Genomic DNA, 18,397 nt, shown 5'->3' with positions numbered 1-18,397 from the left:
TCACCAGCTTTAAAAACAGGGGTCACAATAGTCTTCTTATAGTTGTTCGGGAATATGCCCTTCTTCATACTAACATTTATTATATGAGCAATTGGTTTGCTGATTATCTCACGAACAGTTTTTAATGTTTTTACAGTTATGTTGTCGTAGCCAGGGCTCGCTGATCCTCGTAGACTTATTATAGCGTGTTCAACTTCTTTATCAGTTACTGAAGCAAATGTGTGGAAACCTTCTTGAAAAGTTGGGTTTAGCTCTGGTTGTTGAGTTTGTTTTTTGTCTAGGATAATATTACTAGCAAGATTAGCACCGACATTAACAAAATAATCGTTAAAGATATCACCACAAAGTTTTGGGTTTTTTTTCTGTGTCAGTATTGATTCCTTGATAAGTAACTTCTTTTGGAAATTTTTGTTTTGTGCTTTTGTTGGTTATTGTTTTGATAATTTTCCAGAACTCTTTGCTGTCTTGACCAGCATTTTTTAATTTATCACGAAAATACTTTTCTTTAGTCAGTCTAATTAAAAGCGTAAGTTTGTTTCGATATTTCTTGAAGAAAGTAGCGATTTTTTCGTCGTAAGGGAATTTTTTAGACTGGTGATAGTATTTTTCCTTATTTCTGATTGAAATCACTAATCCATGGGTTATCCATGGTTTTATTAATCTGTGTTTAGATTTTGTTTTAGAAATAAGTATTTGTGTAGAAAGGTTTATGTGATTTAGGAAAACAGTTTCGAAACTCTCCGCACAAGTATTTGGATTTTCCGATTCAATTATTGATGCCCAGGTTTCCATCTTAAGATTTGTTTCTAAAGTTTTCATATTTAAATATTTTTTTTCTTGTTTTTTTTTGTCAGTTTTGTTGAGGTTGGTACTTTTTTGTCTATGTTATTAACGAATATACAGGTGTAGTGGTCAGTTATGCTGGTTTTCCATAATATCGACATGTTTTTTTCAGTATTATTTGAGTTGCACCATATGTGATCGATACAGGAAGGGATTTGTCCGCTGATATTTCGTGTTGCATTATTTATATATGATTTATAGTTTAGCGAAGTCATTACATTTATATAATCATCTTTCGTTTTGCTTTGTACCCAGTGTCCGATATTAATGTTAATGTCACCAACAATAATATTAAAGGTACTTTTTTGACTCAGTAATAATTTTTCGATTTCTATAATGAAATTTGAGGGATTCGATCCGTGCGTCCGGTAGATGGCAATAATATGGTACATAATGTCGTTCACTTTTACACTCAGTTGTAAACAGTTTGCTAATTGCATTTTAATTTCTGTGACAGTGACATTGTTATATTTATTTAGAATGAACACCGCTATACCACTGGTTTTAAATTTTGAATGTTTGAAGAAGTCCAGAACACCCAAGGAATACATGGCACGATCAAGTTAAACGGTGACCGAATAAATCATCACAATGATAATTCATCACATCTTTAAAAAAGTTATATATAGTCATGGAAAGTGATGAAACAAAAACTTTATTAACTGGGTTAAGTAGGTTAGGTTAAGTTAAATGTTTCATGGTTTCAAATTACTTTATTTCACTTTGAAAAGTGTGTTGAATTGTCACTGTGTAGAGTTATTATGAAACCGTTAATTTATCCAGGTTCTTTCATGTTTTGTCACAATCGTATGAAATTGTCCGTGGTTCCAGACAGTCAAAACTCTCGTGTGGTATCACATAAAAATACTGATTTTATAAAATTGTTTTTCGTCTCACCATCAGTCAATTTTTCAACATAATACACCCCGTTTCCACGGTAATATGTAATAAATTTATTGAAAACATTCAGTCAAGGGAACATTCATCGGAGTGAATGCGAAACCTATTTGGTCGCCCACAAAGCGCTTAATTCACCATACACTGCCGACCGGCCGGACTCCGTGCTGTACCTACACGAGCAGTGCCTAAATAATAATACTTATATGTGGTTGACATTGTAGACGTAGACGGATCTAACATAAGTTCGTGCAGATTTGCAAGTGTACGGTAATCCGAGTCGTATTCTTGGGAATAATATTTTCCATATTTCCACCCTTACAAATTCATTTTTATGGGCGTAAGGAAGCCATAGAAAAGTCTGGCCGCCGCCAGAGTTTCACTTTGGCGTTTCTTGAGCGGAAACATTCGGCTGGTTTCAACTAATGAACGGAGATATACGGTTGAGAGACTTGGACACTTCCCAAGATAATGATTCAATAACGAAAATAATTTACTTTGCTACGGGATTTCCGTCGACATAGCGTACATTAGTCATAGGAATAGAAAAAGAGACGGGGATTATTAATCGCGCGTAGCCTACATAAGAAGGTGAGCTTTCGGTAACTTGATACGGTTGTACACACTGCACCCGTCGCATCGACGAATATGCATGCTGGTTGAAAAAAACAATGCAAAACGTCTTACGTAAGCGACAATGTGTTATTCGATGAAAGAAATAGATACATGTATAGAGGGAGCATGTCATGGGCACCTTGACCAGACAATAGCTACCTCGTTATTGGATATTTTGTACTCGATGGGGTACCCTAAAAATACGTTTTCAATATTTCGCGTATCACTACCCCAATTTATTGTTTACGAGTAAATTTTCGGTCTGAGAAGTTGACTATATTAACTCCCCCCTAACAAGTGTTTTTTTTTTTTTAAATTTTATTATAATTTAAGACACACCAACAAGTTAACGAATGAAGTAATAAAAGTAAAATAAAATAAAATAATAAATAAAATAAAATAAAAAATACTCGTATAATAATAAAATCGGAAGCATAAAAAAATAAAAAATAAAATCAAATCGAAGATCAAAATCAAGGTTAGGTATGTTAATAAGGTTCAGTTCGTATTAGATTTATTTATTAAACCCTTTGGAATTGTGGCTGAAGATGTGCAAGAGAAACTTAGCTGGAGCATCTGATAGTATTAATACTCTTGCGTCTGGACGATGTAGGCCCTCTGATTGGTCAAATTTAAATTGTCTGTTTCGGTTTAATTCCGCTAACTTGAAAATTAAGACACGATTTCATACTAAAATAGGATCGCCTCATAATAATACGAGATTTCTTCAAAAGCATCGTTTCTGCTCATATAATTTTTGGATAATATCGAAGAAAATATGTTTTAGAAAGTTCATAATCCATTGGATTAATTACATTACAATGAAAATTATCCACAGTTACGTGATTATGTTTGACATTTATAAAAAAATCACGCGTTCCTTCAATGGCCGATACGCATGGCTATAGATGGCCGACAGAGCGCACCTCTGGCGAAACGAACCAAATGAATGGCGCGAATATTTAAATATGCAGCTCACAATATTTGACTACTTACGATTAACAAGCGTTTACTAAGAAGATTTCTTCTGGAAGCTTATCACTTTGTAATGGCATTTTTCATTATTATTTATATTTTTTTTGTTTATTAATTATAACTGATTTTATATTGACATGTTTTCTAATTTCTAAAATTTCAAAATTATTTATTTGCGGTGCTTTATATCCTGAGTGAAGTATTTTAAGACCTGCATTTTTTATCGAAAGTGTGATCATTATTCAAAAGATGATTTGCAAACTCAGATTCACTATTTCCATTTAGAGCCCTGCGATATTCTTTAGTTCTGACTTCAAAATTTCTATTGGTTCTACCTTTGTAAAAGAAATTACAATCATCCCAATTGAGTTTTTAAACTCCTGATTTTTCTGTTTGAATTTTGCTATCTTTATTATTAAGAATATATTTCTTCATTGTTATTAGTGTAAAACGCCAGTTGAATAGTACCAGGATTGTTTTATATATAATTTTAGAAGTATCGTTATCCACAAACAGAATTCTACGCCATTGTTTATTTCTATCTTTAGAAAGACCGTTTGAAGAGAATATGTTTAATTTTTTTATTTAGTATTTCAACTATCAATTTATTAGAATAACCGTTATTAAATGCTATTTGTCTTATGAATATATTGTTTTATGGTTATATGCTATTTGTTTTTTTCAGGTCTTAAAATACTTCACTATAAATAATTTTGAAATTTTAGAAATGTGGAAACATATTAATATAAAAGCAGATATAATTAACAAGATTTTTTTATAAACTCTCTTTTAAATATTTTCCCACTCAACTGGTCTTTCCCGTCTAACGATATTGTAATTCCTAATTATTATAAACCCAGCCTACTCTTACCCCTCCCCCCTCCTTCCACTTCTTCTTTCCCAATTGCAATCTATATTTAATTTTTGACTTCGGTGTATACACAATAAAATGTAAACATTATATTTATTCATTTATTGGACAATTTGCATAGCGCCGCTTTTGTGAGATATCACCTCAGGGGCGCTATATTGTAATAATCTACCTTTATATATAGATTTTTACTCTCTTGATGATGTTGTATATATAATCTAACTTTAAACTTTATTAGATACAGTAACAGTTGTAGATAAACAATTACCACCAGTTGGAGTAAAATTAACACCTTTTAATTGAACCGACTGCTAATCTCACAGCACAATTCCCCTCCTTTTATTCATAAACACGGGTACAATTAATCAATATGTAATAATCTATTATTTAAGTCAACTTTGTTATAACTATCTTTAATTGTGACAAACTAAACGATATTGATTCAACTTATAGACATTGACGGTTGTAACACATATTTAAGCACTGCAAGTCTCCTATGAGCTAATTATATTAGGTACCTAAGATAACAGTTAATATCAGTTGTAGACATGTAGTCAATAATAGTGTTTAATTTGAAATATCCATCACAAATACGTAAAATTTCATTTATTCAAACAACTGTCATTCTTATTATGCGTAAATTTAGCCTGTTATTATTAATTAACTTCTTCCTGTTCCGTGTTTTAACAATATATATACTCACCCTCTCTCTGTGAATGTCCTAATATCTATCTATTAAATGTAACTGTTGTTAATATCACTTAAAATGGGCGAAGGCGAAAATTTTTTTTCGAATTTTGTGCTTTTAGTGCCAGGATTGTTTAGAATGGTAGAAGATGACGGGGACACTTGAGAAAGACTTGCATTATCTCTGCACTGGAATGAGATAGGGAGTCGAATTAATATCGACTTAATACAGTTTTTTAACAGTAACAGCGTGGATTTTATGATAGTGCATGAAGTGAATCATAAAAAAAGTTGGGGATGCCCGAGGAAGACATGAATCAAATAATAATTTGTGGTAAAATAAGACAAAAGTGATGAACGAAGGAAGAGGTGTAAAGAGAATGTATGACTTGAAAGTGAAAGGTTGAACAGAGGAAGACATATTATGGTCAAGCGAAACAAATACTTTTACAATACAATAATATTATTTACACCTGAAAAATGCACCTAGGTACGCTAGAATTCGCAACCGCAAAACTTTACCCCTAACCATATAGAAGTCCTCGAACAACGCCAGTACACGTCAGATAATTATCAATGTAAACAACCCGAAACAGTTGAAAGGACGAATTTATAGATTCAATTTTACGTTTGTCCACTGCAAAATTGTCACCAAAAATAGCGGAAATTATTGAAACAAGTATAATATCTTTGACCTTAACTTAAAAATAGTATGTAAGTATACATGATAATAACCATCTTTTGGGGTTGCTTCTCCATTGTGCACTAATTGTAAATCAACGGAAGCAAAACCTTTTGTGCAATTTGGTAAATAGGTTTTTTTGAAAAACTTAGGTCGACTTTGGCAGCCTCAACGCCTGCTTCTGCCAACCGATTCTCTCTTTCCTGTATTTGTCGTGCCATGAGCATAAATAAATTTTGCCAAATTTCAAAATAATTATATTCATTTTTTCGTTTGGCATCGGGTTATCACACGTCGTTGTAACTTTGCTCCGTTGACTTTTCTCTCTACTGTTTGATTTTATTTTGACTCAAGATAAGACACGCATGACAGCTAAAGGTTAGTTGCAGTTCGCAGTCTCCCACTATATACCGCCGCATTTTTTCTATTTTATTTTCGTTTTATTTTTTATTTGTGACTATTTTAATACAAGTATCACATCTAACTCACAGTCCTCCTCACTAGGGATTCCTGTTTCGAGGCAGACTTAGTAGTTATGTTGGTGTTATTAAATAAGTTGGAACTCTTGAATTTACAAAATAGCAGTAAGTAAAATTATTGCAATAGCAAACTATTTTACACACCCACACACCTCAAAATGCAGGACATACCATATACCGATGTGACTGAACGTCGCCTCTGTTTCAAGTTGACAGACGGCCGTTTACTCCTGGATATGATTTTCTGCGATTTCCCATATTCCCACAGACGAATGCAGACAAATTCCCTACAATAAGACGCAGTTGAATCCCTCCCCCCCGATCCCAACATAACACAAACAGACATGTATGTAGTATATAGCCGCTGTCAACTGCTGGTGATGCTGAAGCTTACGAATAAGATGCTCCAAAACATGCAATTTTAGTAGGGTTTTTAGGATAAAAAAAATTCCCTACCGAGAAAACATAAAGCCTCTAAGTCTATAATAGCCAGGTAACATTTTAAACACCCATATGAAGTAAAAGTTGTGAGGAACACATGACGCCGTTCTATTTGTATAAAGAAAATTAATTTTAAATTTAAATGATTCACCACTTCATGGAACATAAGGACGGGTTGTTTCGGAGAATTTGAACAATTCTTCAAATTTCAAAGTTAATTTTAAGTTCTGTGGAAGATTTCATCAAGTTCTGTTATAATTTCAGTTCTGTCAAGTAACTAGCCTATAATGATATAATAACAAAACTTGAATAGGATTTTCACAAAACCCGAAAATTTACGTTGAAATTTTATGAATTGTTAAAATTCTCCGAAACAACCCGTCCTAAGAATCTAGAAAATCAAAAAAAAATCAAGCAAACTATCAATCCGTAATAAAGTACAAGAGAACTAAGAACTGTCTTTTATACACATTTAATTCATTTTAATGAAGCATCTTACTCTCGTGGGAATCTTCAGGCTTGCCTTAATGATTGCAGTAACTCTAAAAAGTTCCACACTCACCGTTAGCACTCACTGATGGAATAAAGTTGACAAAATGTGCTGTTTAGCGTTGACGCGGATGTAGTGCATTGTCACAGAACTTCGCAATCGGAACATAAAATTTCATTAACAACTTCATCTGGGCCACACCTTTTCGAATAGAATGGCATCCTCCCGGTGCTGCATTACGAAGAACTTGGCCGTTTATTGATGGGAAGACCGACAATGAACTTCAACCGAAGTTTTGAAGATTGCGTTGAAGTGAAATAACCCCCCCGTTGTTTCTCTCCTAGTTACACAGTTAAACATCAATAACTTTTAATCACGTTTCACACTGCATTGTTACCTCGTGTTGATGCTGAGTAAATCATGAATGCAGTTGCTAAGCTTATCTTTTTTTTTTCATTTTAAGAAGATATATGAAATGTAAGTACGAAAAAGACGTAGAAATTTTCCTATAATATATATATAAGTCCTTCTCACTTAGGAGATCCTGTGCTGAAAGGGACTAGGTTTTAGACGAGATTTTTCAGCCACTTCTATGTTACGATTTCTTGGCAATCGCATAAAGTATTGCGCCAATAATAACAAAAATAACATTTGAATGATTTGTAAAGTGCCGTTTTTGTACAAAATCACCTCAAACATATATATTTCTACATCGATTTATCTTATTACTAACTATAGACTAGACAAACTATTATCATTTTTATGGAATAACTTAATGAGTCAAACCTCAAATTTTATTAGTATTTTTTATTGTTAATTTCTATTTAATTATCGAGGACAATAATTGCGATTCCTAAACGAAAATTTGAAACTGAAAAATATATGTTTACACCTAGGACTTGAACCAAGGACCCTTGCCTTGCCAGGGCACCGCTCTATATATATAGAGAGAGATGTCAGTGGCTGAGTTGATATCGCGTTTAGTTCCCACCCAGGCGTCGTGTGTTCAATTCCCCGGAAAGTCCTCCATCCCAACACAAGCAACGTTTTCCGTTTACTATAGAAGATTTTCAAATATTGTCAGGTTATTCTTAAGCCGGATATCTTTGTCTTTCTTTAAAAATATATATATATATATATATATATATATATATATATATATATATATATATAAATATATAAAAAAAAAACCCTAATATCGCCTATCTTTATAACTGGTGACAAACAAAATGTCTCAAATTATAGACCGATATCTCTAATATCGAATATAGCAAAAAAATTTGAAAGGATTGTGAAAAAACAATTTGTAGATTTTCTGTAGGAAAATAAAATATTATACCGTAATCAATACGGCTTCATAAAAACAAAAAGCACACAAGATGCAACAGCAAATGTTACATCACTTATATACTCAGCACTTGATGAAGGTAATAAATGCGCAGGAATCTTTATAGACCTTAGAAAGGCTTTTGATAGTATATCTCACGTAAAGCTTATTAAAAAACTAAAATCAAATAACATCAACGATAAAGCCGCCCAGTGGATAGAAAGTTATTTAACAAATCGCCCACAATACGTTAAAATTAATGACACGACTAGCGACCAAGAAACGTCAAATTTTGGCATCCCACAAGGCACAGTTCTGGGACCGATTCTTTTAATTTTATATGTAAATGACATATTTGTTCAACCATTATGAAAAATTGTCTCTTATGCTGATGATACAGTCCTTATATGTAAAAAAAAAACATGGGAAAATATTAATTTAAAAGCCACAGAAGATATAAATAATCTAAAAATATGTTTTGACGATAACCTTCTGTCGTTTAAAAGTGAAAAATATATGTCATCCCCTTTGAAATAAATACCAGCAGTATACCTCCAAATTTTCAAATAATCCTACATAATCATTTTCTCACACAAAACGACGCTAACCTCTATCAACATATATGCTCATATCTGAAAACAGCGGATAAAATTACATATCTAGGAATAATCATTGATAAAAACCTAAAATGGAAAGATCACATCTGCCATACAATAAAGAAAATTGGGAAATTTCTTATCAATGAAAAATCTATACTCAATATATTAAGCATTAGTACAGTCTGTTCTGCAATATGCCATTATAAGTTGGGGAGCAGCTTACAAAACTATCCTGACCCCCATAGAAATTGTTCAAAAAGTCATAATAAAAATAATACCAAAAAAGACTTCCCCCCTGAACGCGTATTCGAGGAATTCAAAGTTTCTACATTAACACTTATTTATGAATAATTCAATTATTCAAATTATAAAAGAAAAAGATAAATACTCATTCATAGCTGAAAATCTAACCAGACTTAAATATATATTTGCATGCCCTAAACTACACACTTCTTTTGTTCAGCACCATTATACCCATCAAGGAAAACATTTATTTAATAAATTATCAGAATAAATTAGAAGCATTAATGACAAAAAAACAAATATTGAAGTATATAAAAAAATATTTTAGGGAAATCGTTAACAAAAAAATTGATCCCCTAGTTTCACTTGAAAATCTCACAAATTATTCTACTATTCTCTATTTATCCATGATAATATATATTTTTTCTTCCTTCCAAATACAATAATTTGTACGGATTTTAATTTTGTAATTTTTTTACTTTGTACCCTAGTTATATTATTTTTCGGAAATGTATACTCGTCTTCCATCCACAAGCAAATGCTTTTAATGGAAGTGTAGTATAAATTAAAACAGTATGACTTGTAAACATTGTATGTTTATTGTAAAAAACACAAATAATAAACCAATACAAATACAAAATATAATTTCACATATAGTTTTTATTGTAAAATTTCTCACACTAATATAAGCATTTTAGTACCTTTAACCATCAAAGACAGAGTTAATAGCCGCATTATTTTTTTGTTTAAATACATTATTTTTATATTCATGGGTGATCTAATTTTTTTCAGATTTTTATAATCTATCAATAAAATACATATTTCACATGAAATCCATTAAAATTTTTAGAGTAAACCAAGGCGCTCAACTCATGCCGCTACGAGGCGCTAGTGTAGCGTGTTGCCATCAGAATGTATGGGAAACGTCAAACTTTGAAGGTATTATCAATAGTATAGTGTATTTGATGGTTGAGATAGATAATATAGACAGAATAGTTTTGAACTTTGATTGCCCGAAATAAGCTCATTTGATCCTTAGGGGTAAAATTGATCACACTTTTGCAAAAATTTAAACACTTTTAAACAGATTATCAAATTTATTGGTCAAATTATTGCTAAATTAACAGATTATCAAATTAATTGTTCAAATTATTGCTGAATTAAGAGATTATCAAATTTATTCGTCAAATTATTGCTGAATTAACAGGTTATCAAATTTATTGGTCAAATTATTGCTGAATTAACAGATTATGAAATTTATTGGTCAAATTATTGCTGAGTTAACAGATTATCAAATTATTGTTGAATTAACAGATTACAAAATTTATTGCTGAATTGTCTTATACCGTTTTCTTCTTAATCTGACTCATGGGTAATGTCAGTGCAGTTATCATGTCTCTTTGTGCAGCGGCCGTATAATTCAGTCGGTGACAGCTAAATGATATTCAGCTTTACAAACTTTGATTCAAATTCTCTATGCTAGGTATATCATAACATCCATACACACAAAATGCTTTATATTATGCGATCCGGTTGAAAAGGATTTAAATCAGTGATGTGAAATTTGCCAGCGAATACAATAAATTTATACCTTTGACCTACAAAGGTTTACAATAATACATTTATTTTGAATAGCATGTGTATTAATTTTTTTTTTTGACTTAGGATAAAACCTTCCTTCCCAGGAACTGGAGTCAACCCGAATGGGTACGATAGACACTTATTTCGTATATTAATTGCTGTAATGTCATCGGATGTCCACGTGTGTGTACGTGATTGCCATAAAAAGTTAATAGAATGCATTGTCATCAACAACTAGTCTATCTGCAGAGTTTCAGCTCGATCGGATATCGGGATGTGGTTTAAAAATACTAATTCTGGTTTTGTGTGTAACTCTAGTTGTGTCTCTATAGAACTCGGATTTGCTTTGAATTTAAGTATCATTTTAAAAATTGTAACTCATTGTGCGAAGGATTTAGACAAGTAATAAAGTCGGTTGAAACGCTGTCGAAATGTTGGCTAAATTAAAAATAAAATACACCTGTCAGATCATATTAAAAATGTGAAATAATATTTTGAAAGAAAATTATTTTAATTGTATAATATCCCGTGATTTTTCACGGGTCTGCGCTAGTGACATAATAATTTTGGATGCGGCTATCAGTAATATTTTTTATTTAAAATGCCTTGATTTACCTGCAAAAATCTGTTTTCTTACCTTTTCTTCTTCTTAACTTTTGATTTCTTCCATCTCTCCACGCAATTTCAAAGGTTTTCATAATGACAATTTGATAATTAGATGTCATTGAAACGTCACGCAATAAAAATGATTTGTTTCTGTTGACGCCAGAACTCTTCCACGTAAAGGTCGCGAACAAATTACTTACGTCAGTCGAAAGTACTGATTAATTAATTCATTAATTCTTGAAATATTGATCATATATTGTAACAAATAAACAAAAATGTACTTATATAATAAAAAATAAATAAAATAAATTAAATAAATACAAACTTTACTACCCGGCTACGCTAGGGTTTGGATTGAGCCAACAAACAAAATGACGACTTGTGTTATTTTTTATCAAATTTCAGTGGTAAAAAAACACTAAGAATATTGTGCTACTGACTTCATAAAAAACTTAAACAACTCAACATAGTGACATTTCAACGCATCTTCAAAAAGTGATAAAACAAAAACTAGTTTTAATAGTTTAATGTGTAAATTTTTTTTCATCGCTTTAAATACTTTAACCCTTTATAGGACAACTTTTTTTACAATACGCCCTTAATGATTTTATTTATGCATTCTATATTCATTTTGATGAACAGAAAAAACTTTTTTTTTTTGCTTAGTCTTTTTTAAATTTTCGATTTTTCTGACCGGTGTCCATTTAGGTAAAAAGACAAATATGATTTAAACTTTTTGTTTTCATTACAAGGAGACAGGTTCGCAAGGAAAAATTTACTTTTATTTATTTGCGTTACAGGAGAATAACTGCTTTGATAATTTTATAGAGAAACTGACCAGGACGCGATTTTCGTTAATTTACAACTCAACATGTGCGAACTTCGGGGCGGTTGGTTCGATTCAAAACCTCTGTGCGTTACCTCAGAATGATTACAACCCATTAGGGCGATTATAACTTGTAAACATAAAGAAATATAGACCTTAACACTATCCATTTTTAGCTTATGACCTATAAAGGGTTAGAGTTTTTTTAAAGGTGTGTTGAATTGTCATTGTGTTGAGTTATCACGGAACCCATTTTCAAAATTAGAACCTTTTTTTTTTAACAAATTCAGAAAAGCGATAAGGTGCCTACTTGCATTATGATATTTAGGACGGGTTGTTTCGAAGAATTTGAACAATTCATCAAATTTTAACGATCATTTTAGGGTTCTGTGAAAGTCCTATTCAAGTTCTGTTATTATATCATTGTAGGCTAGTTGCTTGACAAAACTGAAATAAAAATAGAACTTGAAAAAATCTTTCACAGAACTTGAAAATGAACGTTGAAATTTTATGAATTGTTCAAATTCTCCAAAACAACCCGTCCTTAGTTTTTTTTTTATTTGTTTTTTCAAAATTATAATATTTCAAGATTTTTTACGTAACATTAAAGAAAATCTTATATTTTAAGTACGCATGATGAATTTATGCCGCGCTGTTAAAATATTTTGTGGTGTAATGTATAATTCTTGTATAATCTCGATTCATTAATATATACATACACATAAACATTTAAATTTGAAACAAACCTTGTTTATAATAAATATATTGTACCTATGTGTGTGTGTTCAATTATCCGTAAGCGATGGTGAGCACCTACCATTGCATTCTGATTTTTAAAACGTCAAAAGTGCAAACAAGACCTTAGACGCGCCATATATATTCTACTTCACCAAACTTTTCTCAGTAACAATAATTTATTTCACAGCAATATACTGTGTTATACCTCGAGATGAAAGAAAAGTATCACGAAAGTAAATAACTTTATTTTTTTCTCTTTCACCGTACAGAAATCTGTTCGTGGAAAATTTAATTACCGCAAATCCAATCACCACGGCTTTCTTTCCTGGAAAGAATAGAGGGGACTCAAGTGCAGCGGCGAGTGCTATTAACGAGAGAAAATTGATTAAAACTTTCTCGCAACTTCTTCTATGGTATTATATTGAGAAGATATAATTGCAAAGGGTCAGAAACAAATTATAATCTATACCCGGTTCTTTGGAATAATACTATCGGGCGATTCAGGCAAGTCACCGGAAAAAAAACAGTGACTTTATCAGGCTAAGTGACTGGGTTACCATCACAAATACGTGAACACAAAACTCAGAAAAAAATTCTAACTCTCGTAGTGAAACCGTAGTATCAAAGATCGAAGCTATTATCAGTCATATTGTCAACGAATGCCCGCTCCATTCATTCCCCGGCGGGATTGATGAGGTTCACATGGCGACGCCTCAGGCCCTAGGATGGCTCGCAGACCTAGATGTTCCCTCTATATACCATACGAAAGAAGAAGAAGATTATCGGTCTAACGTGTATTTTTTAATACGAATACCGCACAAGAGTCCCAACAGTCTGGTGCCAGTGAGACTAAGGCATTCCAATTGGGGTATGTTGTGAGTCTAAAGGAAAAATCGTATTTTCAATACAGAGTGTTTGGTTAATTATTTCATTTATTTAAATAATTCAAACTGATTGTATCCATTCAACCTTTAAACCCGTTTAAATTTATAAAATCATGTACAAGATACCATGAACAACAATCCAAAAATGATGAAAAAAAAAACTATCTTTTAATTTGGGAGGCGGGTTTGGATCGCCCGGGAATTATTTATTGGATAACCAACACCTTTGCTGTCACCCCAAGAGCTTCGCTATGTTTGGTAACTTCGTGGTAACTAAAACATGGGTTCCCGTGATCAAGAGTTGAGGGTGAGGGTTGTCTTGGCCTTGGCGGCGGATGCATTAGCCCACCTACTGATTTGTAGAGACTGCTTGAGGGAGATATTTTTACCTCTCCAGCAAGACTCTCTCAACTCATTGCCTTGCACCAAAGTGGGAGGGATGAATACAAACGTCCTTCACTCCTGGACACATTGACCCTCAGATTCATTACGAGCACCAAACGTCAAATATAACACTAAGGTAAGTATGGAAATAGCGACTCACTGTCTTCGGGGTGCTTTGTAGTCGAAAAGCAGCCGTCGGCCGAGATATACAGCAACAGCGCGCCGTTGACGGGCAGCTCCTTGAAGCCACTCGACATGAACACCAGCACCTGGCTCAGCGTGGGTTTGTACAATAGGTACTTGTGCGGGTTGTCGCGCTTGCTGGGCCGGTCACCGTTCTCCAGGGGGTAGGCTGCGAAACAAACAGTACAAATAAATCAAATGCTATATACTCCTAGGCGTCATGCTACAAACATTCATTTTATTTGTGCGATCCTTGCGTGTGTATGACAAAAACTGTACAGGTGCTCGAATCTCAAATCTAGGCCGCTCGCAATCGCCGTCGAAAGTACATACATCGTTCGACGTTCTCATTCATGAGTCTCTTCGAAGGTACATACTTAGAGGAAAAAACGTCAAATGTTATTCCACATGAATAATGAGTGGGTCGAACGGGTTCGTACCAGTCGATACCTACTTGTCTTCGACGGCTGTCAAAATCTAGTCTATTGCATCCTAACCAAAGATCGTTTAGATAGGACTAGCATCGTATATTTTTACAGAGTTGTTTTAAGGTCCTATACCTATAATAACAGATTTACCGGCGATGTTAGATGCATAATATAATGTAGAGCAACCTGAATCTGGTCTGCGTTGAGACCAACAAAAACGTTCCGCCACTGGCTCGATTCTTTCGCTAATTTGACGAAGACTTCGCCTGGAATTTCAGGCTTAACAAAACATTAGCACATCGTCTGGTAGTCAATATGTCTTCTTTCATAACACCCTCATCCCGTTCTTCTGCTCTAGAAGTCGAAACTATTGTTATAACACCATATCACCATAAAAACGTCAAAAACATCAAATAAATTGAATTCGATTAAAAATCGATAAGATAATACTGTATTGCAGTGAACTGCGCAATTTAAACTGCGTTTCTGTACCATTGAATAGAGAATAAGAAAAAGAAGTGCCCTAATAATAAAGGTAGAGAGAAAACAAATAATTTAATTATCACCATCGCATCACTAAACAGAGAACTCTTAGGTATTTTATTTGGTCATTGGTCTGTACCAGTAAAGCATGCTACACATGTAACGGTATATCGTAGTGATTTCAAACTGCACACAACGAATGGCCCCAGAGTCTCCACACCCAACCGATATCAGAGTCGATTGTCAGCTCTCTGCAGAAGCTCGCGCGACAAATATGTCGTCCGCAGTTGAGGATGGTCTATCGAACGATCTATCGAATATAAAATGCAACTGTCGCTGATCGACTGTGCAAACTAGATAAACGGGATTTGTCATAACACGATCGATAAATCTGCGCAAATCGGTTTGTACAAATTCATTGAATATATTGTTACGTGTGTAGTTATATTCGGTATTCTTTTTATTAATAAATAAATACGAAATTTGGCCGAAGCGGTTTTTAATAATACATCCGAAAACAATAAATAAACGTAGAAAATACAACAAAATGATTTACGAAAGGAAGGTTCGAGAATGTCCCGAAGCGCGTCAAAATAATTCTACCTCGATATTGCGATTGCTGGTACTGTACTGACCGTACAGACCATTTCGTTCACGTTGTCGCTTATCTAGGTGGAAAATAAAAAAATCTCGAACATTCCAGTTGCTACAGAAACAAATATTAAAAAAATAAAACAAAATCCAAGAAGCTTGTTTGGATACTTTTAGAATAATGTTCAAGTCAAGTAGAGGCGTACCACTACACGTATGTAGCGAGCATCTACTGGCAGTTTTGTCAGTTGGTGAGTCAGCGAACTTATCATTTGGAAGATACAAATCAAAGATTACCAATCTAGATCCAAAAAGAAGCAGCTAACATGAGATTAATAAGTATTTCCAAAGAAATAGAGCATAGAAAATAAGTTATCAAAAAATTTGCAAAACCTACGCATTACTAAAACATAAATGTGTATCAAAATGTGTATAAGGCGTTAATTATTATGAAACCACATTATGGTATTCACAAGATATAGTTCTCTCTAGTGATCTTACAGTTTTACCTGAGCATACATTGTCTTCAATAATTAAATCAAACGATTTGAGGTTTTACTCAATAATGTATTAAAAATTATTTTTTTCCTTATTCTATTATGTTGAATGAGTTACTCGAAGTATGTGCGCTTTACTCCCGGACACCCTACATAGACTAAGGACGGGTTGTTTCAGAGTATTTGAACAATTCATCAAATTTCAACGTTCATTTCTGGGATCTGTGAAAGTCCAATTCAAGTTCTGTTATTATATCATTATAGGCTAGTTGCTTGACAAAACTGAAATAAAAACAGAACTTGAAAAAATCCTTCACAGAACTTGAAAATGGACGTTGAAATTTGATAAATTGTTCAAATACTCCGAAACAACCCGTCCTTACATAGAACAACCGATTGTTTAGAATAATATTTATAATATGATGAGTACACTCGACATAAATTACAATTACATTAGTTTTACCAAATACACAATGTACAATACACATAAAATGCAATCGAAGTTGTTTAACCATTTTCTAAATTTGATCGGATATAATATCTTATAAATGGCCAATCACACAAAAGTTTGGCACAATTTATGATTTATATATCTTCCATTCCAGGTCAAACAATGCGATGCACAAAAGTGGCTGCAGTTTGTAGTGCAATGAAATTCTTCAATTTATTCTTATGCAGTTCTGCTACTGCACTTGCATCAGTTCAGATTGTAAAATGACAAATAATGCAACATGAGTATGTACGCTGGGTATGTGTACGACTATGTACGTGGATTGTAAATTGCAACCTGTTGATTCAATTTGTTCACTTCTGTGATGACTTTCAAATGTAAGTCTAAATAACAAGCTCGTAAACTTTTTTTCCTTTGATGTGCAAAGTTTAATATTATTTTTTTTTATTTTTTTTTATTTGGTACAATATTTTTTACATTTTAAGTTTTCCAGTAATGTAGGCCTCACTGGGTGGCTTGCCCGTGCTGAGGCCTTCATTTTATAATATGAAAATATAATCTACATAATACATTTAAAGAGAAAAAAATACATTTAAAATTAAAAATACATAATAATATATTTAAAATTAAAAAAATAATACGTTGAAAATAATCTTGTGTGTTTGTGAGTGATGTGTGTTTATATTGGTTTTATGTGTTACGTGTAGGTTTTGTTTTTATTTTATGCTATGACATTTTGGTAATATTGTCTTTTTTGTTCTTTAATCCATTTTGTAGTTTTATTTTGTGTGTGATATTATTTTTATTTTCCTCAATTTTAATTTCAAATTTTACACTGTTGAAAGCTTTTATAGCATGGTATTGGTAGTGTCTTTGTCCAAAGCTTGAATTTACTGTCGGAGTTTTTATGTTTTCTTTGTACGCTAGTCTAACTGGTCTGTTAGTGTTATTTTGTGTATGTTAATTTTTTTTTTTTTTCAAAAATGTAGTTTAGTAGTGTTTCAACGTATAATTGGCGTATATCTAGAACGTCACAGCTGTTGAATATTTGGTCTGTATCAGTCAGTCTACGTTTTTTTTGTATTACCTTTAAGATCGTTTTCTGTGCGGTTTCTATGTAATTGATAGCCGAGTTTGTTGCTCCTCCCAAGCAATAATTCCATATTCTATTATTGATTGGCAAAGTGCAAAATATATTGTTTTTAATTGTTTTATTTTATATATGTTTCTTATGTTTAGGAAAATGTGTATTGTTTTGAGAAGTTTATTTTTGATTTGTTTGATGTGAGGTATCCATCTAAGGTTATGGTCAATTACGATTCCTAGATACTTTGTTTGTTCTGTTTTTTTCTAGAGGAGGGCAATCGCAGATGTTGGTGTTTAAACATTCGTGTATTTTTATGGTGTGTGTGTTGTTTTTTGGTTGTCCCGTGCTATTTATACTGTATGTTGCGAATTTTGTCTTTGATATGTTAAGTGTAAGTATGTTTGAGTCTAGCCATGTTTTCGCGTGCGAGATTCCCAAATTCGCCATGTTATATACATTTTCCAATCCTTAGATTTGAAAAGTAAAACTGTGTCATCAGCATAGCTAAC

At 32.7% G+C, this 18,397-nt stretch overlaps 1 protein-coding gene across 1 annotated transcript in view; it reads right to left on the bottom strand.

Moving 5' to 3' along the window:
• Window positions 1–18,397, bottom strand: part of LOC149409430 (protein SCAI) — a 75,091-nt gene that overhangs the window by 18,364 nt on the left and 38,330 nt on the right. The window contains exon 6 of the mRNA XM_089649759.1: window positions 14,329–14,520. Coding sequence (XP_089505885.1) covers window positions 14,329–14,520 — 192 coding nt within the window. The remainder of the gene's footprint in view (window positions 1–14,328; window positions 14,521–18,397) is intronic.

The sequence above is a fragment of the Hesperophylax consimilis genome, chromosome 31, assembly GCF_061612785.1.
Source record: "Hesperophylax consimilis isolate HC1 chromosome 31, BYU_Hcon_1.0, whole genome shotgun sequence".
Classification (NCBI taxonomy): Eukaryota; Metazoa; Arthropoda; class Insecta; order Trichoptera; family Limnephilidae; genus Hesperophylax; species Hesperophylax consimilis.
Note: the sequence above shows the minus strand (reverse complement) of the source record. Positions and strands in the feature narration are given on the sequence as shown.